This window comes from Anolis carolinensis, unplaced genomic scaffold, assembly GCF_035594765.1.
Source record: "Anolis carolinensis isolate JA03-04 unplaced genomic scaffold, rAnoCar3.1.pri scaffold_10, whole genome shotgun sequence".
In the NCBI taxonomy this organism is placed as follows: domain Eukaryota; kingdom Metazoa; phylum Chordata; class Lepidosauria; order Squamata; family Dactyloidae; genus Anolis; species Anolis carolinensis.
Genome location: NW_026943821.1, coordinates 5,119,384 through 5,138,775, shown reverse-complemented (window position 1 = coordinate 5,138,775; position 19,392 = coordinate 5,119,384). Strand labels below are relative to the sequence as shown.

Genomic DNA, 19,392 nt, shown 5'->3' with positions numbered 1-19,392 from the left:
GTCTGGTTATGCTGGTTTATGATGACATCTACTGTACAGTATATAATAAATGTTCATTTTTTGTTCAACAATAAATGTGAATTCTTCTTCATGGAAAAATAAGACATCCCCTGAAAATAAGACCTAGAGCATCTTCGGGAGCAAAAATTAATATAAGACACTGTCTTATTTTCGGGGAAACACGGTATATCTCTGTCTGTCTATCCATCTATCCATTCCCATCTGTCTATCCATATCTATCTATCTATCTATCTATCTATCTATCTATCTATCTATCTATCTATCTACATAAATCTCTATTTGTCTGTCTATCTCCATATGCCTCTATCTATCATCTATCTCCATTTGTCTTCTCTTTATCTTCTCCATATGCCTCTATCTATCTATCTATCTATCTATCTACCTACCTACATAAATCTCTATTTGTCTATCTATCTCCATATGCCTCTCTATCATCTATCTCCATATGCCTCTATCTATCTATCTATCTATCTATCTATCTATCTATCTATCTATCTACATATATCTCTTATCTATTTATCTATCATCTCCATATACTGTACGTCTGTCTATCTATTTATCTATCTCCACATACCTGCCGATCTCCATGTCTTACTTATTTATCTATCATCTCCATATGCCTCTATCTAGCTAGCTATCTCCATATACCTCTATCAATCTCCATATCTCTTATCTATTTATCTATCACCCCCATATACATCTATGTCTATCTCCATATGCCTGTCATGTATCTTTTCTATTTACATATACAGTATCTATTTCCATGTCTTATCTATTTATCATCTCTATATAAATCTATCTATCTATCCATCTATCTCCATATGCCGCTATCATCTATCTATTTCTATATATTATTATTATTATTTATTTACTTTTCTCCCGCTTTTCTCCCACAAATGGGACTCATAGTGTTCTATCTATCTGTCTGTCTGTCTATCTATCTATCTATCTATCTATCTATCTATCTATCTATCTATCTATCTATCTATCTATCTATCTATCTATTTATCTATCTATCTATCTATCTATCTATCTATCATCTCCATATGCCTGTCTGTCTGTCTGTCTATTTGTCTATCTATTTATCTATCTGTCTTGTCTATCTACATGTACCTCTATCTATCTGTCTGTCTCTCTGTCTATCTATCTACATATCCATTTATCCATCTCCATATCTTTTATCTTTTTATCTATATCTCTATATACATCTATCTCCACATGTTACCTATCACCTCCATGTCTCCTTCTCTCTCTATCTACATGTACCCCAATCTATTTAGCTGTCTATCTACATATACTTCTATTGATCTATATCCATATCTCTTACCTATTTCTCATTTCCATATCTATCTATCTATCTATCTAACTAACTAACCTGTCTGTCTGCATATACCTCTGTCCATCTCTATCTATCTATCTATCTATCTATCTATCTATCTATCTATCTATCTATCTCTGTCTCCATATACTTCTATCCATCCATCCATGGAATTCCATGGGAGAAAGGAAATCCGGTGCTGTTTTTCTCCCAAAGAAAGAGAGCTGAGGATGTTTAGCACCAAGAAAAGAAGGCTGAGAGGTGATATGAGCCTATATTTGAAAAGATGTCCCATTGAGGAGGGACAAGCTTTTCTACTGTGCTAAAGACTAGGACACAATGAAGCCATGGCTTCAAATGACAAGAAAAAGAGATTCCACCTCAACTTTGGGAAGAACCTCCTGATAGTAAGAGCTGTTTAACAGAGGAATGAATACTTGGCTGCCTGGGGATCAATCCATTGGAGTCTCTTTCTCTAAAAGTTTTATATACAGAGGCTGGATGCCCATCTGTTGGGAGGGCTTTGATTGTGTCTTCCTGCCTGGCAGAATGGGAATGGACTGGATGGCTTATGGGGTCTCTTCTAACTCTATGCTGTTATGCGAATGCTTGTATATAGAGCCGCTTTGAGTCTCCTCCGGGAGAGATAACGCAGAGTATAAATAAATACAGTAGAGTCTCACTTATCCAGCACTCGCTTATCCAACGTTCTGGATTATCCAACGCATTTTTGTAGTCAATGTTTTCAATATATTGTGATATTTTGGTGCTAAATTCGTAAATACAGTAATTACTACATAGCATTACTGCGTATTGAACTTCTGTTTCTGCCAAATTTGTTGTATAACATGATGTTTTGGTGCTTAATTTGTAAAATCATAATCTAATTTGATGTTTAATAGGCTTTTCCTTAATCTCTCCTTATTATCCAACATATTCGCTTATCCAGCGTTCTGTCGGCCCGTTTACGTTGGATAAGTGAGACTCCACTGTAATAATAACTCTAGGATTCAATAATTTCAAACACAACACCATGTCCAACTTTCTCTCTCCCCCTTCTTTCCTTCTCTGGAGATTTTTAAGCAGGGGTTGGATGACTGTCTGTTGGGAGTGCTTTGATGGTGGCATTAGATCAGGGGTCCCCAAACTAAGGCCCGGGGGCCAGATGCGGCCCTCCAAGGTCATTTACCTGGCCCCCGCCCTCAGTTTTATAATATAATATTTTTATATCAGTTTTAATAATATAATATATTGTATATACATATAATATTGATAATAATCTTATGTTATACAATATAATACTAATAGTAATACCATATAATAATATTAATTATATGTTATATATTACATATTATATAATAGTATAGTGGTATAGTTCAATATAGTAATATATAATGCTAATATTGTGTTATGCTAATAATATAATAGATTGTATGTACATACAGCTGCTCTGAGTCCCCTTCGGGGTGAGAAGGGTGGGATATAAATGTAGTAAATAAATGCAGTAAATAAATAATTAATTTTAGACTTAAAATTTTAATTTAAAATAAAATTAATTTTAAAATAATTAATTTTAGACTCTGAAATGACTTGAAGGCACACAACAACAATCCTAATTAACTTGACTATCTCATTGGCCAGTAGCAGGCCCACACTTTCCATTGAAATCCTGATAGGTTGATGTTGGTTAAAATTGTTTTCATTTTTAAATATTGTATTGTTTTTTCGTTGTTGTTGTTGTTGCACTACAAATAAGACATGTGCAGTATGCATAGGAATTTGTTTTGTTTTTTTCAAATGATAATTCGGCCCCTCAACAGTCTGAAGGATTGTGGACCGGCCCTCTGCTTCAAAAGTTTGGGGACCCCTGCATTAGAGGATTGGATTGGATGGCCTTTGGGGGTCCCAATTCCAACATTCATGCCTTTGTTATCGGAATGCTACTCCTTGCGCCCCAAGAGATTGGGACTCAAATTCCCCGGCTGGGCTACGGTTTGCAAAATGTAGGCAAAAGAGATGCTTCCTTGGGCCGCTTCCAACTTTGCTGGCTTGACAATAAAAGCCCACCCACCCCCCCTTGCTGGCTTCTGGATGTGCCTCCCACTCCCCTTTCTCCCGCGATTCCAATCTGTCCTTGCTTGTTCTTGGACAATGAAGTGCCAATGGCCTTTTGCGTCTGTGCGGCTGATTCCAGCCTGCAGGTGGCCGGCTGTGTCAGCTTGCATTCAAGTTGCGCTTTCGGCAATTCTTTTACAAGGGAAGGAAGGAGGGGTCCGGGCTTATTTTTGTCCTTTTCTCGGCATCGCCGCACTCCCAATCAGGGCTGCATTGCTTTCTCCGGGACAATCGGGTGCCATCGTGTGGCGGCACAAAAAAAGACCCGGCCTCCGAAAAGTCCCAGGATCCGTCCGAAGGGATGTTTGGTCTCAGTGGGGACCTCAAGCTGAATGCGATATCATCAAAATAAATCTCTACGCCAGACCCAGGCAAACTTTGGCCCTCCAGGTGCAATTTGTTTCATAAAGATCAAGTAGACAGAACATATTGTAAAGAACAAAAATAACTTTCTGGCCTTGCATCGCACATTTTAGTGCAAATATTAAGACACAAATAGTGTTCAATTCAGCAAGTATTGCAGAATGTCATGCCACAGTCCACTTCAAAAAGGGTCATGACATGCACAATTCCTGAACTGAAGTCCAAAACACCTGGAGGGACAATGTTTCCCAATGCCTGCTCTAGGCAGATAAGAGCCGTCTCCATGCCTCACAGCCTCTGAGGATGCCTGCCATAGATGTGGGCGAAACGTCAGGAGAGAATACTTCTGGAACAAAGACATACAACAACCCTGTGATCCCGGCCGTAAAAGCCTTCGACAACACATTGACAAGAGTTGTTCTCTCACCCTGGACTTTCCACAGATATATATAAACCTTCCTTGCTTAGTTTCTCCATACCTCACAACCTCTGAGGATGCCTGCCATAGATGTGGGTGAAACGTCAGGAGAGAATACTTCTGGAACATAGCCACACAGCCCGAAAGACATACAACAACCCTGTGATCCCGGCCGTGAAAGCCTTCGACAACACATTGACAAGAGTTGTTCTCCCACCCTGGACTTTCCACAGATATATATAAACCTTCCTTGCCTAGTTTCTCCATACCCCACAACCTCTGAGGATGCCTGCCATAGATGTGGGCGAAACGTCAGGAGAGAATACTTCTGGAACATGGCCACACAGCCCGAAAGACATAGAACAACCCTATGAGCCCGGCCATGAAAGCCTTCGACAACACGTCTCCAAAGTACTTTTCATTTTGCTTTCTAATCTTTTCCCCTTCTTTTTTGTGTTTATGTATTTCCAGCAAACCCGAATATAAGAACACTGTGCTGGATGTCTTCCAAATGTCCGGGATCCCTGCGAAGCCGGCTGATAAAACTGAAGCCAGCACAGATTTCAAAGGTGAATACACCCAAATTCTATACAGCCCAGACTATTTAAAAGACCCGATCTACCTCTTTCTAGGAAGGCTAACATGCCCATTATATTTACAGTTAGGCAATTATGATGTTATAAGCACAATGTGTTAAAGCGCTGAGCTGCTGAACTTGCGGACCAAAAGGTCCCAGGTTCAAATCCCGGGAGCGGAATGAGCACCTGCTGTTAGCCCCAGCTCCTGCCAACCTAGCAGTTCGAAAACATGCAAATGTGAATAGATCAATAGGTACTGCTCCGGCGGGAAGGTAACCTGTGGCCACATGACCTTGGAGATGTCTACGGACAGTGCCGGCTTTTTGGCTTAGAAATGGAGATGAGCACCAACCTCCAGTCAGTTACGACTGGACTTAACGTCAGGGGAAAACCTTTACCTTTACCTAAGCAAGACTTAGATCCCTTTAAATGCTTTGCACTATGAGCTGGGAGTTTGGTTCTAGGATACTAAAAGCTTTACATGCTCAAGTCCCATTATATATAATGGCATCCCTTCTATAAAACGGTGTGTCATCAAGGTTTGCTTTTGGGATTTTTTTCCCCTAAAAATATATTTTTAGCCATGGTTGAATCTGTGGGTGCTGAATTCGTGGATATAGAAGGCAACTATACTCACATTTATCATGAACACAGTTGTCCCTAAAACTCGCCTTAAAAGCCATCCTAAATAATGGCATTCTGTGCTGCTGGCGAGAGGGGTGGTTGTAGGATGATGCCATTTGTAAATATGCCAAATAATATGATGCCCTTCGAGATTTCTAGGGAATTGCCTGTTATAGAAACTACCCCGCTGCCTCTTCATTCAGCTGTAGTGAGAGAATATGAGACTTTTCCAAGTGGGTTTTCCTCATCAAAACTGGGAAGCCCTTGCCATGCCGGCACCTGAGTTCCCGCTGTGCCAAAAACCGCTTCAGTGCTTCTCTGCTTTTCTGCATCGCTGTGCCTTGCGGTCGTGATTATGAGCTGCCGCTGTTGGCAGGAAGCCGCTCCGAACTGAAATGTAAAATATCCCCTAGGTCTAGTGTGGATAAATATTTCATTCGACAAAATAAAACCTGTCTGCCTCCTAAGTGTTTCGACTCCCGCTGCCTCACCTGTTGAATTTACCTGCTCTTTTTTTAATCTTGGTTTTCCAGACGGCGGCCTTACGAAAGAGAGCGTCCAAGGGAAGCTTTATAAAGCAGGGACATTGGAAGAGACTTACCCGAGGAATGGGGCAGAAGCCGGAGCCGATTGCCGTATGATGGAAACCGATTCCAGTGGCACGGAAATGAACTATCGCGAGGAAGAGGCCTCAGAATGTAGTGATGCAGAAGAGCCTCCAGGAAAACGGATCAAGTTGGAATTCCAGCCGGAGAGCCCACCAAAAGATGATGATGATTCGTTGCCCAGCTCTGAGGATTCGGACAGCGGCAGTGAATCTGAGTTGGACCTCCTCCCGCAGCCGAGGGGGGCTTTGGTCAAGAAGGTCAATGGCTGCAAGGCCAGACGGCGGAAGAGCCTCCACTCCAGCCGCCCCAGCACTTCAGAGTTCGCCTCGGTCATCCAGACCCAGAAGAGTTTGGCCCCGAAGGCCAACCCAGCACTTAGCATCAAGTCTGAGCAGGTTCCTGGTGCCAAAGGGGGGCCCTGGATCTGTCCTACTGCCCCAAAGGGTGGCCCTTACCCTGTGAACAAAGCACTTAACCTGGAGAGGCCCACTCCGAGGCACGCCTCGTCCCATTTGTACGTCTCCATCCCTGACTCGGTGCTCACTCCGCCGGAAATGGAGAGCGGAGCAGTGAAGGGGCCGTTTGGGACCTCTCCCCGGCCCATTGCGACAAACGCTCCTTCCTCGACAGAGACCCTTTCGCCCCCGCTCTCGGGCTCCCCCTGCGAGGAGCGGGTTGCCTCCACCCCGTTCACCCCGCTGGTCTACCCGGCAGAGATGGAGGTCCTCCAGCGCTTCCACGCCAGCAACGTGGTGGTGCCACTAGTCCACCAGCTCGGCAGCCCACATAGCGGCACAGCAGGCTCCCAGGGCCTCTACACCACCAGCACCATTCGATACGCCCCTGCCGACATGACGCTAGCCATGCAGAGCAATGTATTGCCGCCGGCCCATCCACTCAGCCTCATGGACCTGGGCGGTGCGGAGGCCAAGACCTCCCGGGAACTCATGTACCACCACTTGCAGCGGCTGAACATGGTTGCGCCCTTTGGGAACTCGATTTCGGGTGGGACGTTCACGGCCACAGACTCCCTCTTTTCCGCACTGCCCTTTTCGGTGGCCAGCAGCGGGCTCCACGGCACTTCAGCTCTGGAACGCAAGGAAGATTGAGGATGATGTGATCCATTTGGTGTCTCTGCCATAGTCAAACTCAAGCGATAAAAAGGTCTTGCACGAGCTTTGGTACAACGGCTCAGCGCTGTGCCAATGTGTTCTGGAAACCAGGAGGCAAAAATCTTTCATCCTCAAAAATAATTATCTGCCTTCTCGCTGTAGTTCTACAGAGAAGTGTGGACAAAACTACCTTCTCCCTCCTGACCCTTGCTTCGCAGGCCCCCAAACACTCCAAATGCTGCTGTTTAAAGTGATGTGATATATGGAGTTCAGGGGTTAACCCATTGTAAACAGGACATGGGATTGGTTGCAACCTTTCCGGGAAAGATTTTAAGCAGAGGAAACTATTTGTTGTCCTTCTACTACTACAGGTCCAACTATTCTTCCAATACTGCCATTGGGGAACTGGCCACAGAGTGGTGGATAGGGAGGCATTACGTTCAGGCCTTCCTATGCTAACTACCCTGCCAGCCCAAATATAATATGTAGATTGCAAACATAAAACAGGGCGCTGGTATCCCTGACTCTTCTCGTCCCGTACTCTTACATCAGCACTTAAATGTTTGCTTCTGTTCAGTCCACGTTGCCCTGTTCCTTTCAATGTGCCCCAGAGAAGACATCCTGCATTGAGTATGGAGGGATGACAAATAAGGTGGATGTTGTAAGTGTGTGTGAATGGGCCCTTATTCTGTGTCCTTTCTGGCAACACCTCTCCCTTGGGCTCGCACTTTTTGGGATTAGTTGCTCATCCTTTTATCCTTTGGTCGGAAGGGGGGGGGGTGACTTACTGCCTTTGCCAGCAACACATGCTTGAAATTCTCTAGTGAAATGTCCATGTCAGAATATTAATGATACTTATCTGGAAGTGAAAGGATGCAGTGGAGATGAAACAAAAACTGAAAAGACAGATGGATCACAGCTAAGGCCTCTCTGGTCCACTATTTGGCCAGGCAGATGCTTCTTGGAAGCCTACAAACAGGACATGAAGGGCATCATCACACCTTCCTATTCATGCTCCCTTGAGTCTTATCATAGAACCACAGGGTTGGGAGGACCGTCAAGTCCACCCCGCTACTCAATACAGACTCTCTAGGTAAAACATTCCTCTCTTGGAAGATCTCTAATGGAGGAGACTTCACCACCGCTGTAGGTACTCTAGCTCCATTTAACAAACTGCTCTTACTGTCAAAAAGTTCCTTCTAATAATCAACTGAAATCGATTATCCTGTAACTTAAAACAAGTAGAACAGATCCTATTCTCTGTGGAAATTTTTAAAAGACATTTGTGTAACTCCTTAGTCTTCTCATCACCAGGCTGGACAAGCCCAGCTCCTTCAACTTTTCCTTTTCTGTTTCATTCTCCATACCTCTTATATCCTCCTCTGAATCGGATCCAACTTAGAGTTGGAAGAGACCATGTGGGCCATCTAGTCTAACCCCTGAAAGATGGTCATCCCGCCTCTGTTTAAAAGCTTCTAAGGAAGGAGCTTCCACCACACTCCAAGGCAGAGTTCCACTGTTGAACAGCTTTTTTACAGTTTTTTTTTACCCTTCCTCGTGTTCCGGTGGAATCTCCTTGTCATTTGAACCCATTGCTCCTAGTCCTAGTTTCCAGAGCAGCAGAAATAAGCCTGCTCCCTCTTCCTTTCATATATTTATACATGGCTATCATGTTTCCTCTCAACGGTCTCTCCTCCAGGCTAAACAGACTCAGCTCTTTAAGACACTCCTCAGAGAGATTCATAGTCTCCAGATCTTTGATCACTTTTGTCACCATCCTCTGGAGCCCTTCCAGCTTAGAGTCAATTGGACAGTGTTATTCCAAGAGGTCTGACCAAAGCAGAAAAGAAAGGCACCATGACTTCCCTTGATATGGACACTAGGCTCCTTTTGATGTAGCCCATTGGCTTTTTAGCTGCTGCATCCCACTGTTGGCTCATGCTCAACTTGCCCATGAAGACTCGAAGATCTTGTTAAGCCAGGCGTCACCCATCCTGTATCTTTGCATTTCATTTTTTTCTGCCTAAGTGGTGTATCTTAACTTGTTATTGTCCTCCTCAAGACAGGTTGCCCAGGACTCATGACTCAACAGCAAGCCACTGATGGAGGTGACCTATTAATCGTGACGACCAAGAGCCATTTCATCTTCCATGAAAGTATTTCATTCTACCTTGAAAGACTTCCGTGTTGGTTGCAATCACTGTATTTTGTGAATTCCAGAGTTAAGCACATTCGTTTTATCTGTCCTGAAGAATCTCCAACTTATTTGGGTTTTTTGGATGACGTTCTCAAAGAAAAAAAGCCATCTTTTTCTCTGCATCAAGTGTCATTTTAATGTACCTCTTACTAGTTTTCCTATTCCAATTAACAGATAACACCTTTTTTCTCTTTATTTATCCATCAGCAGTGTTTAACTGTTGTCAAACATGGACGCTTGACCTTAAGTCCTAGATGTTGGTGAGAGAACAAATGCTTGCTTCCATTATCATGCCCTGTTTGTGAGCTGCTTGCAGTGTCTGCTTCGCCATTCCTGGGAACAAACATCATCAAGGTTGCTCCTTTTTCTCCTATCTTTGTGCAGATTCGTATCCGCTTTCAGAAGAGAAGTCTATGTCTTCCCATCCCACCCTCATCCCCCTTGGCACAAGAAGGCAGGAGAAGAAAAGGGTGAAATGACAGCACTTAAAAGGGGTCCTTATTTTTTAAACGTATGCCATAATGTTGAGCACTTATTCAAAACTAAAAATTGTACAATTCGGTGGAGAACGGACAGAGTAGCACTTGAAATGCCGCTGTGGTCTTTATTTTCTGTATAATCGGTCGCTAAAGATCCGTATGTGTGTGTATATTTTATTTCCCTACTGTTCTCATTGGATAGATGAATGTAGTTCCCACTCTTCACTTGTTGACGTTTTGCTGCTTCTTTACGGCAATTTGGGATTTCAGAGGAAATAAAGTATAAATGGACTCAACTCCTGCCTACCAAACAGATTTCGGGAGGCCTTGATAAATAATAATTTGTGGCTTTAAAGACACCAGCTGGAATTTTATGTCCATAAATGTAGGTTTACATCAATTGGAAATAGAACTGGACACTTTTGTAACATCAGTATTCTTCAAGGGACTTCTGTGATGTTACTACTTAAGGAAACCCGTGAAATAAATGTGCATAATACCCTCATACACATCTCAATTCAATAGCAGCACCTCAGCCAAGTGTATGTAACATTACATAACATAGACCACAATGTTAAAGCAATAAAGTAGTGCCCTGATAAAGGACTGACATATATCAATTTTTCAATTAATTAACAGAAGATAAAACCATTTTAAACCCATCCCCCCCACACACTTTTTGAACACATGAAAGTCCATTAAACCAAAATACACATTTTTGAGAAATACACCATGATGAAGACACTTAATTGGCCTTCTCTTCAGTGCTCAAGGAGCGTTTGGAAACCCCAAAAAGACAAATGCTCTTTTGCTGTAATAGGAGCAGGAAGTGAACAATTTGACTTCTCTTTCTAGATTTAGCTGTCATTTTAATTTTTCTACTGGGTTGTTTTGAAGGTGAGGATGGTGGAGAAAAGCCAGTGCATTTCACCTAAATTTTGAGCAATTCTTGCTAAGGTTGGGCTTTTTCTCTTTTTGTAAAGAGCACCTGATGGCTTTATGCTTTGCCCACGCTATGTGTTTGGGACTTCATCTCCCAGAATTCCTCATCATTGGACAAAGCTACCCAGGGTCTCCAAACTACGGCTCATGGGCCGATTCTGGCCCGTCAAGGTCTTTTTCCCAGCCCTAAACTAGGCTCTCCACTCCATGTGCCACTATTTGCCCTCACGTTTGAATTTTCTTTGGAGCCAGAAAGAATGAGGATGCTGTGGGTTTGTGGGTATTTTTTTTTGTTGTGCCATAAGTAAGTCAGATTGATGGGACAGCAAAGAAAGAAAGTGTGGAAGACAGGAAGAAAAGAAGAGAGAAAGGAAGGAAGGAAAGCGAGAAGAAGAAAGAAGGGGAGGAAGGAAGGAGAAAAAGGAATTAAGGAGGGGAGGAAGGAAAAAAGGAAAATTGGAGAGGAGGGAAGTAAGAAAAAGAGGGATGGAGGAAGGGATAATGAAAGAAGAAAAAGGGATGAATGATGGAGGTACAGTAGTCTCACTTATCCAACACTCGCTTATCCAATGTTCTGGATTATCCAACGCATTTTTGTAGTCAATGTTTTCAATATATCGTGATATTTTGGTGCTAAATACATAAATACAGTAATTACAACAACATTACTGCGCATTGAACTACTTTTTCTGTCAAATTTGTTGTATAACATGATGTTTTGGTGCTTAATTTGTAAAATCATAACCTAATTTGATGTTTAATAGGCTTTTCCTTAATGCCTCCTTATTATCCAATATATTGGCTTATCCAACATTCTGCCGGCCCGTTTATGTTGGATAAGTGAGACTCTACTGTAGTAAAGGAAGAAGCTAGGAGAGAAGGAAGAAAAGAAAGATCGAAAGAGAGGTAGGGAAGAAACAGAAGGAATTCAGAATGCGTGCCATAGTGGTTTGCACCTCAGATTGGCTCTGAACCCACTGGGTGACTTTAGGCTAGTTCCACTCTCTCAGCCTCAGAGGAAGACAAAGGCAAATTCCCTTTGAATAAATCTTGACAAGAAAACTTTGTGATAGGATTGCCTTAGGGTCAGCCTGAGTCTTAAAGGCACAGAACAACAACAAACAATAGCCTGGCTCCCCAAAAAATCTGAGGGGCTATGAACTGACCCTATGTTTAAAAGGTGTGAGGACCCCTGCAAGATGCGGATTCTGCAACTGAAGTCTCCCATCTATGGGTAGAACCTTCTTCGTACCCTTTGCGCCGTTGCCTCTCCTTCTCTGCCTCCTGTCTCCCAAAAAACGGAGACAAACAGACTGTGCTTGGTGTCTTTTAATATAAATGTCAACTGATCTGAACAGAGAAAAAAGAGGTGCTGCCGCAGCAGAAATATACTTCTGATGTCCAGTGACGATGCATTCGGAGCATAAGTAAAATACGGGCAAAGTACAGCAAGCGATATTGGGGTGGGGGGAGGGTTGGTTACTAAAGGGGCCATTGTTCTTTTCTGTTTAATTCAAGCCTGTGCAAACTTCAGCCCTCCAGGCATTTTGGACTGTGTTGCAATCCAAAACACCTGGAGGGCCAAGGTTTGCCCATGCCTCGTTTAGTTAAACATGGCTTCAGAGCTTACAGGGAAAGTGGGGAGAGAGAAGAGGCCTCAACAGAACGTGCCTTTGTCAGAAAAACGTTAATATGCCCCAGTTTCACCAAAACACATGCTTCCAGCTGGGGAGGGCTGGCTTCCTGGCTCAGCGGAACAGCCTTTGGAGAATTGCTTGTCTTCCCCAGTCTGATTTTTGCAATAGTCATGTGCCAGAGCCCAGAAATAAATATGAGGTGGTCTACACATCCCACTTGACTCTCGTTAGCCATCCCTTCTTCTGTCTTGTCCGTTGGGTGTAAGGACCCAAAGGTGTCCTATTGGTGACCACCGGAGTCAGTCCGCAGAGTCTTGTTCCCAGAAATTTGGAGCTTCACTTATCTGACTTACCATCCTCCTTCTTATCCTGGCGCTTGTCGTTGGGCTCGTCCTGGATGATCTCAACCTCCAGCCGGCCGATGTAGAGGGAGACGGCGCAGAGCCAGAACAGGGCCACCGTGGTGACAGCTGCGCAGTTGAAGAGTGCCGTGGAAAAGGAAAGCATCATGGTCCGGCGGAGGAGGAAGAGGCTGAGCAGGTAGGAGGCACTGCCATAGGAGACGCAGATCCCGCCCAGGATGAAGAAGCCTGGAAGCGAAGGAGAGATCACCCTTTGGGGAAAGCAGAGGCGCAGAGGAACAGAGAAAAAAGAGGAGCTCTTCTTTGTGATGAAAAGTTGTGCATGATACTAAAGCTCGCACACTCCTCAATTCACCTGAGAAGGAATTCTTAGCTGTTACTGAGTTCTAATGGCAACTGTGACTATGTTCCTGTGTGATGAAACTAAGAAGGAAAACACTGGATTCCCTGAGAATCAAGGGAACGAGAAAGAAATGTCTAAAATCCCAAAGGATTCTGCTAAAAAAACAAAGTCCACGGGGAGATGCGAAGAAAACTCCTGATATGGAGATATGGCTGCTGTTTAGAGTTGTTTTTGTTACATCAAGTCAAATTACATTTCTGGAGGGACACTGAATCCATCTATCCATCTTTCTTGAAGCTATTAACTAAGTTATTGTTGAACTATTAGCTAAGCTATTATTAGCTGAGTACTATTACAAGTTTCCGGATAGATTGCAACCTGCTCAATAGCTAATTGTTTTTCGTGTCAGGAGCAACCGGAGTTGCTTCTGGAGTGAGAGAATTGGCCGCCTGCAAGGACGTTGCCCAGGGGATGCCGGGATGTTTTCTGATGTTTTACCATCCTTGTGGGAGGCTTCTCTCATGTCCCCGCATGGAGCTGGAGCTGAAAGAGGGAGCTCATCCACGCTCTCCCCGGGTGGGATTCGAACCTGGCGGCTTTCAGGTCAGCAACCCAACCTTCAAGTCACGAGGCTTTTATCCCCTAGGCCACCGGAGGCTCCAATAGCTAATTATAATAGGTTACTAGTTTCCAGCAGTAACAAAACTACAAAGGGATATAGGTAGTTAGATAACATACTGTATGTATGTTCCTGCCAGAAATCTCAGTTATGTGGCTGTGACAAAACCACTTAACAGCTCCAGACAGATAGATAGATAGATAGACACACACACACACATAGGACATGTAACTTTATTAGTTTCCATAATCTATTAAGTATCGATGACACTTCTGCTTGAAAATAAAAGACTGGGCCACTCTATTCTTCCTCGCAGTGACAGCCTGCTTCACATCCATCCTGGATTTTGTCATTTTAAAACTAAAAATGCTATAAAACAATTGTTGCTATAAATCTGTTCCCAGTGTGGGGGACTACTGCCCCCTGCTGCCCAAGGTCAGAACTGCTGTCTTGATGCCAATGGCTAGATTTAACGCGGGCAGGGCAAACTTCGGCCCTCCAGGTGTTTTGGACTTTAACTCTCGCAATTCCTAACAGCCTAGTGGCTGCTAGGAATTGCGGGAGTTGAAGTCCAAAACACCTAGAGGGCCAAAGTTTGCCCATGCCTGTTCTATACTGTAGAATCAACGTAGATTATTATTATTATTATTATTATTATTATTATTATTATTATTATTACTACTACTACTACTACTACTACTACTACTCTTGGGATCACTGATAGAAGAAGACACAATCTCTTCCTTGCCACTTACCATAAGCAGCTTCGCGTCCCATGTCACTCTGCACATAGGAGATCACACCAACGCCGGTCGCCAGCAAGCCGTTCCGGAACCAGGAGAGAAAACCTGCCAAGAAAAGGAGAGAACAAATTGCCTACATTTAACCAGAGTTCCATCAAATTAAATAAAACTTATCTTTGAAAAACTAGCCTATATAACCTGTGTGGGGTTAAGTTTTTTTTCCCCAACAGTATTTATTAGAACTACTCATCGTTTATACTGTCGTGAGTTTTCCAGGCTGTATAGCCATGTTCCAGAAGCATTCTCTCCTGACGCTTCGCCCACATCTATGGCAGGAATCATCAGAGGTTGTGAAGTCTTTGGAAACTGGGGGTGTGGGGGGGTTTATATATCTGGAATGTCCAGGTTGGGATAAAAGGCTTTATCATGTTTGAGGCAAGTCTGAATGTTGCAATTGGCCACCTTGATGTAAAATCAGGACAGTAAACAAAGAGCAACATAAAAAACAGAGAAATTCTAGACAGGAAACAATTAGGGCCAGCTAACATCTTCCAGCAAAGGATTCCCCCAGGCAGGAAGCAGCAAAGCTTTGAAGCTGCAAGGCCATTCAATGCTAATCAAGGTGTCCAATTGCAACATTCACACTTTCCTCAAACAGACAAAAGTTATTTCTCCCACCCTGGACATTATTCCACAAATATACAAACCCCACTGGCCTAGCTTCCAATAGACCCCACAATTTATTTATTTATTTATTTATTTATTTATGTACAGTATTTATATTCTGCCCTTCTCAGCTCAGAGAAGGTAATTTATCATTTTCCAGCTTCTGACTTCATGAGGGTATGCTTGATTCCGGCCACAGGGGGAGCTGCAACTTCACTGTCCACTTGTGACACCGAGTCCTTGATAGAGTACTTTCTCATTCTTCCGCACCCCTGCTGGAAGTTTTTATAGTGTCGTAAATTAGTTAAATTAGCCTCCCTGCATAAGGCGGTACCTAAATTTTCTACTCAACAGAGCTGCATAGGTCAACAGTGAGCTAGGGTATTTAATGGTCGGAAGCTCAATCTGACCCGGGCTGGTTTCGAATTCATAACCTCTCAGTTAGTAGTGATTTATTGTAAATGGCTACTAAGCAGCTGTGCCACACCCCTCACAACCTCTGAGGATGTCTGCCATAGATGTGGGTGAAACTTAAGGAGAGAATGCTTCTGCAACATGGCCATACAACCCGGAAAACTCACAGCAATCCAGTGATTCTGGCCATGAAAGCCTTCGACAACACATTACTCCTCATTTGTTTTTTAATGACACGAATGAATGAGCCATTGGAATTTAAGACCCATCTCTTCCAGCGGAAGGCCTGCCCAGCCAGCTTTCAATCATGAGTTTTGATTTACCTTCTATTAGAATAGAACAATGAATAACTTTATTGTCATTGTACATCGTACAACAAAATCTAGAACTAGTTTAAAGTGCGCCTGATGAGGTTTGTGAGTTTGTGCACAAAAAGGTGTTATCCTACTTGTGTGAGATGCACCCCATCACTTGCCAGTAGGCCATCCTCCTGGAAGAGTAGGCCATGGTCGAGGAAGCCAAAACGCTCCTCCTGACACCATTTTCTGAGCCAGTTATTGACCTGTACTATTTTTCTGGCCCTTGTAGAGCCGTGTCCTACAACGGGGAGGAGGGATGAAAAGATCACATGTACATTACACAGTTTTAGCTTTGTTCCGAGAGCTTGAAAATCGTTTGAAATCTTTTGAAAAGTATGCTTAGCGGTATCATTGGTTCCTAAATGAATCAACATAAGGGGGGGGGGGGAGGGCTTTAGAAGCCTGGTGAGCCTCTGAGTGATGTGATGTATTTTTGCCCCTGGGAGGGAGCATATTTCTCGAGCCATCCCATCCGGATGGCTTCATTTAGAGCGGCCAGATGATGGCTTAGTGTAAATAATAATAATAATAATAATATAGTTTAGGGAACAGGTTGGTTAATAATAATAATAACAACAATAATAATACATTTTAAACATCAAGTCCCTATATTGGGAGGAAGGCTGGATAATGATAACAACAATAATAATAAACACTTTTAAGCACTGAGTCACTATATTGGAGGGAAGGCATGATGATGATAATGATGATAACACATTTTAAGCATGGAGTCCCAATACTGGGGGATGGTTGTTTAATAATGATAATAATAATACATTTTAAGCATTAGGGGAGAAGTATGGATAATAACAACAACAAATATATAAATGAAATAAAAGAATAAACTGCTGCAAAATATGGAAGACCAGAACCCAGTTGTCACTTCTGAGCACTGCTGAAACCCCGCCTCCGCAGGAATCCTGGCCACACCCCCGGCACGGGGAGCCCCACCCCAACTCGCGCATGCGCACCGACTGGCGCCGGCCTCCCCGCTCCTGGCCGCCTGACGCTCGCGTACCGGTCTCATGAGCCTTCCTGAGGAGCCAGGCGTCGGCTTTGTCGAGCTCCGAAACTGGCGGAGGAGGGCCCGGGCCCCGCCCCGAACTGTACTTGGGCGCGCCCCGTCCCCTCAGCAGCCCTCCGGCGCCCCTCAGCCGCCACATAGCCCGCCTCCACCAGCCGCCGCTCAGCGCCATGGCGGAGGGCCGCTCTGAGAGAAACCGCTGGCTTCTGAGGCACGGGAGGCGTGGCCAAGCATCTCATTGACGGAGTGTGTTGCCACTCATCGCCAGTCCCCGCCCTTTACATCATCCCGCGCTGGCATTGGCAGAGACTCTTATCATTCTAAATGAAGGCGGGCCTAATGTGGCAGCTCCTTTCCCTGATAGGTTGTTGGCAGCTTGTCAAGAGGCATTGCATTCTGGGGTTAGTAGTTGTATTGGCTTTTCAAGGCAACGTATACTATCGCTTATTAGAGTGTGTAGTTCCGCTGCCATTTTGAAAGTCGCTCAGAGGGATAGAGAAACACTTAGAAAGGCATTGCATTCTGGGATTAGTAGTTTAAGGCAGCGTTATGGCTCAGAGCTTGTAGTCCCATCGCCATTTTGACAGTGGCCCATAGTGTGACCATAGAAATAGAAAGGTTAAAGTGATAACCCGTATTTCTATGAGAAGAAATTCGTGGTATACTTGGATTGCACATTATGACTTACTTAGCTTGTAGTCCCGCCGCCATTTTGGAAGTCCCTCACAGTGTGCCCATAGAGATAGAAACGAATAGAGTGATACCAAAAGGAATTGCATTTTGCATTTTGGAGTTCAAGGCAACATTATGGAGTTATTAGAGTTGTTAGTTCCGCCGCCATTTTGAATAGTCGCAGTGTGACTATAGAGATGCAATCTATAGAGTGATACTCATCATTCCATGGAAAGGAACTTGTGGGTGTGCAGATATATACCTGTAGTTTATTTTAAAGATACATTACTTATTTTTTATCCATTTCTATCTACTCAAATGGAATGAATTTGGGCTCAACATTCTTAAGATTGGTTTGCTGAAATACAGCCCGGAAAACACACAACAACCCTGTGATTCCGGCCATGAAAGCCTTCAACAACACATTCTTAGGATTGTAGAATTTTCTATTATTGTGGAAAATTTCTATTATTAATAATATTATTAAAATGTAAATGTTCTATTATTATTATTATTATGCAAAATTTCAATTATTATGTACATTTTCTATTATTAATATTATAAAATGTAAATTTTCTATTTTGTAATGTATATTTTATTACTATTATGTGAATTTTCTATTTTAATAATAATATTAAAATGTATTATTATGTATTTTTTTCTGTTATTATTATCATTATTATTAAAAGCTGGCAGCGTTCCCATTCAAGTATTCTACTCTGTCAACAATTATTATTATTTTCTCTTAATATTAAAATGTAAATTTTCTATTTTTGTGTAAAAATTATATTATAATTAATATTATTAAAATGTAAAATTTTATTATATAAAATGTATAATATTATTAAATGTAATTTTTCTATTATTGCTATTATTATGTATTTTTTATGTTATTATTACAGTAGAGTCTCACTTATCCAACGTAAACGGGCCGGCAGAACGTTGGATAAGTGAATATGTTGGATAATAAGGAGGGATTAAGGAAAAGCCTATTAAACATCAAATTAGGTGATGATTTTACAAATTAAGCACCAAAACATCATGTTATACAACAAATTTTAAAGAAAAAGTAGTTCAATACACAGTAATCCTATGTAGTAATTACTGTATTTACGAATTTAGCACCAAAATATCACGATATATTGAAAACATTGACTACAAAAATGCGTTGGATAATCCAGAACGTTGGATAAGTGAGACTCTACTGTACTTAATTTTTTCCCATGATTGTGAGGTTAGTAGTATTGTGCTCCAAAATTCTGTCCGTCTGAATTCGGAAGTCCCAGAGTAGTTTTGCATGTTCATTTTCTGTAACTTTTTCAGGCCTATGATCCCACCAGTTCTTTGTCACAGGCAGATAGTCTTTTAAGGCACAAGTGGATCATTTGAGCAATGGCATTATGCCTCTGCTTGTAGTCTGTCTGCGCGATCTTCTTGCTGCAGCTGAGGATGTGGTCCATCGTTTTGTCTGCTTCCTTGCAGAGTCTACACTTGGGATCTGTAGTCAACTTTTTAATTCTGGCTTTGATGGCATTTTGTTCTTATGGCTTTTTCAAAGTTCTATTTGTGCGCCACATCCATGTTATTTCCTTGTCAATTTTGCTCTTTCCTGTTACTTATTATTATTATTATTATTGACACAAAGATATAGTAGGACACAGCAAACGAGATCTATATGCTGGATTTCGTATCACAAAACCACAAGTCGAACACTTCCCAAGCGTTTAGGACTGTGTGGTGTATTTTCGGATGATACGCGCAGATCCCAATAAGGTGGC

General features: G+C 42.7%; 2 protein-coding genes across 4 annotated transcripts in view; one reads left to right on the top strand and one right to left on the bottom strand.

The window, feature by feature from the left end:
• Positions 1-10,129, top strand: part of npas1 (neuronal PAS domain protein 1) — a 111,973-nt gene extending 101,844 nt beyond the window's left edge. For 2 of the 3 annotated variants that reach the window (XM_062962656.1, XM_062962657.1), the window contains exons 11-12: positions 4,707-4,804; positions 5,971-10,129. In XM_062962656.1, the coding sequence (XP_062818726.1) occupies positions 4,707-4,804; positions 5,971-7,154 (1,282 nt within the window). In that variant the 3' untranslated portion in view covers positions 7,155-10,129. The remainder of the gene's footprint in view (positions 1-4,706; positions 4,805-5,970) is intronic. The other variant, XR_010000785.1, reaches the window with a different exon arrangement.
• Positions 10,130-12,089: 1,960 nt separating this feature from the next.
• tmem160 (transmembrane protein 160) lies at positions 12,090-17,163 on the bottom strand. Its single transcript, XM_062962661.1, has 3 exons — positions 16,937-17,163; positions 14,492-14,584; positions 12,090-13,002 (listed from the first exon to the last, which is right to left on the bottom strand). The coding sequence occupies exons 1-3, from the start codon at positions 17,112-17,114 to the stop codon at positions 12,749-12,751; spliced, it is 525 nt and encodes a 174-aa protein (XP_062818731.1). The 5' UTR covers positions 17,115-17,163; the 3' UTR covers positions 12,090-12,748.
• Positions 17,164-19,392: the final 2,229 nt, after the last annotated feature.

Bases quoted from the DNA above. Each gene is read 5' to 3' on its own strand.
- tmem160 (XM_062962661.1), bottom strand. From the start codon at position 17,114: ATGGCGCTGAGCGGCGGCTGGTGGAGGCGGGCTATGTGGCGGCTGAGG. The intron at 14,585-16,936 runs GTACGCGAGCGT...TTTTCTTGGCAG, and splicing joins CAGGAAGGCTCATGAGACCG to GTTTTCTCTCCTGGTTCCGG. The intron at 13,003-14,491 runs GTAAGTGGCAAG...CTTCGCTTCCAG, and splicing joins GGGACGCGAAGCTGCTTATG to GCTTCTTCATCCTGGGCGGG.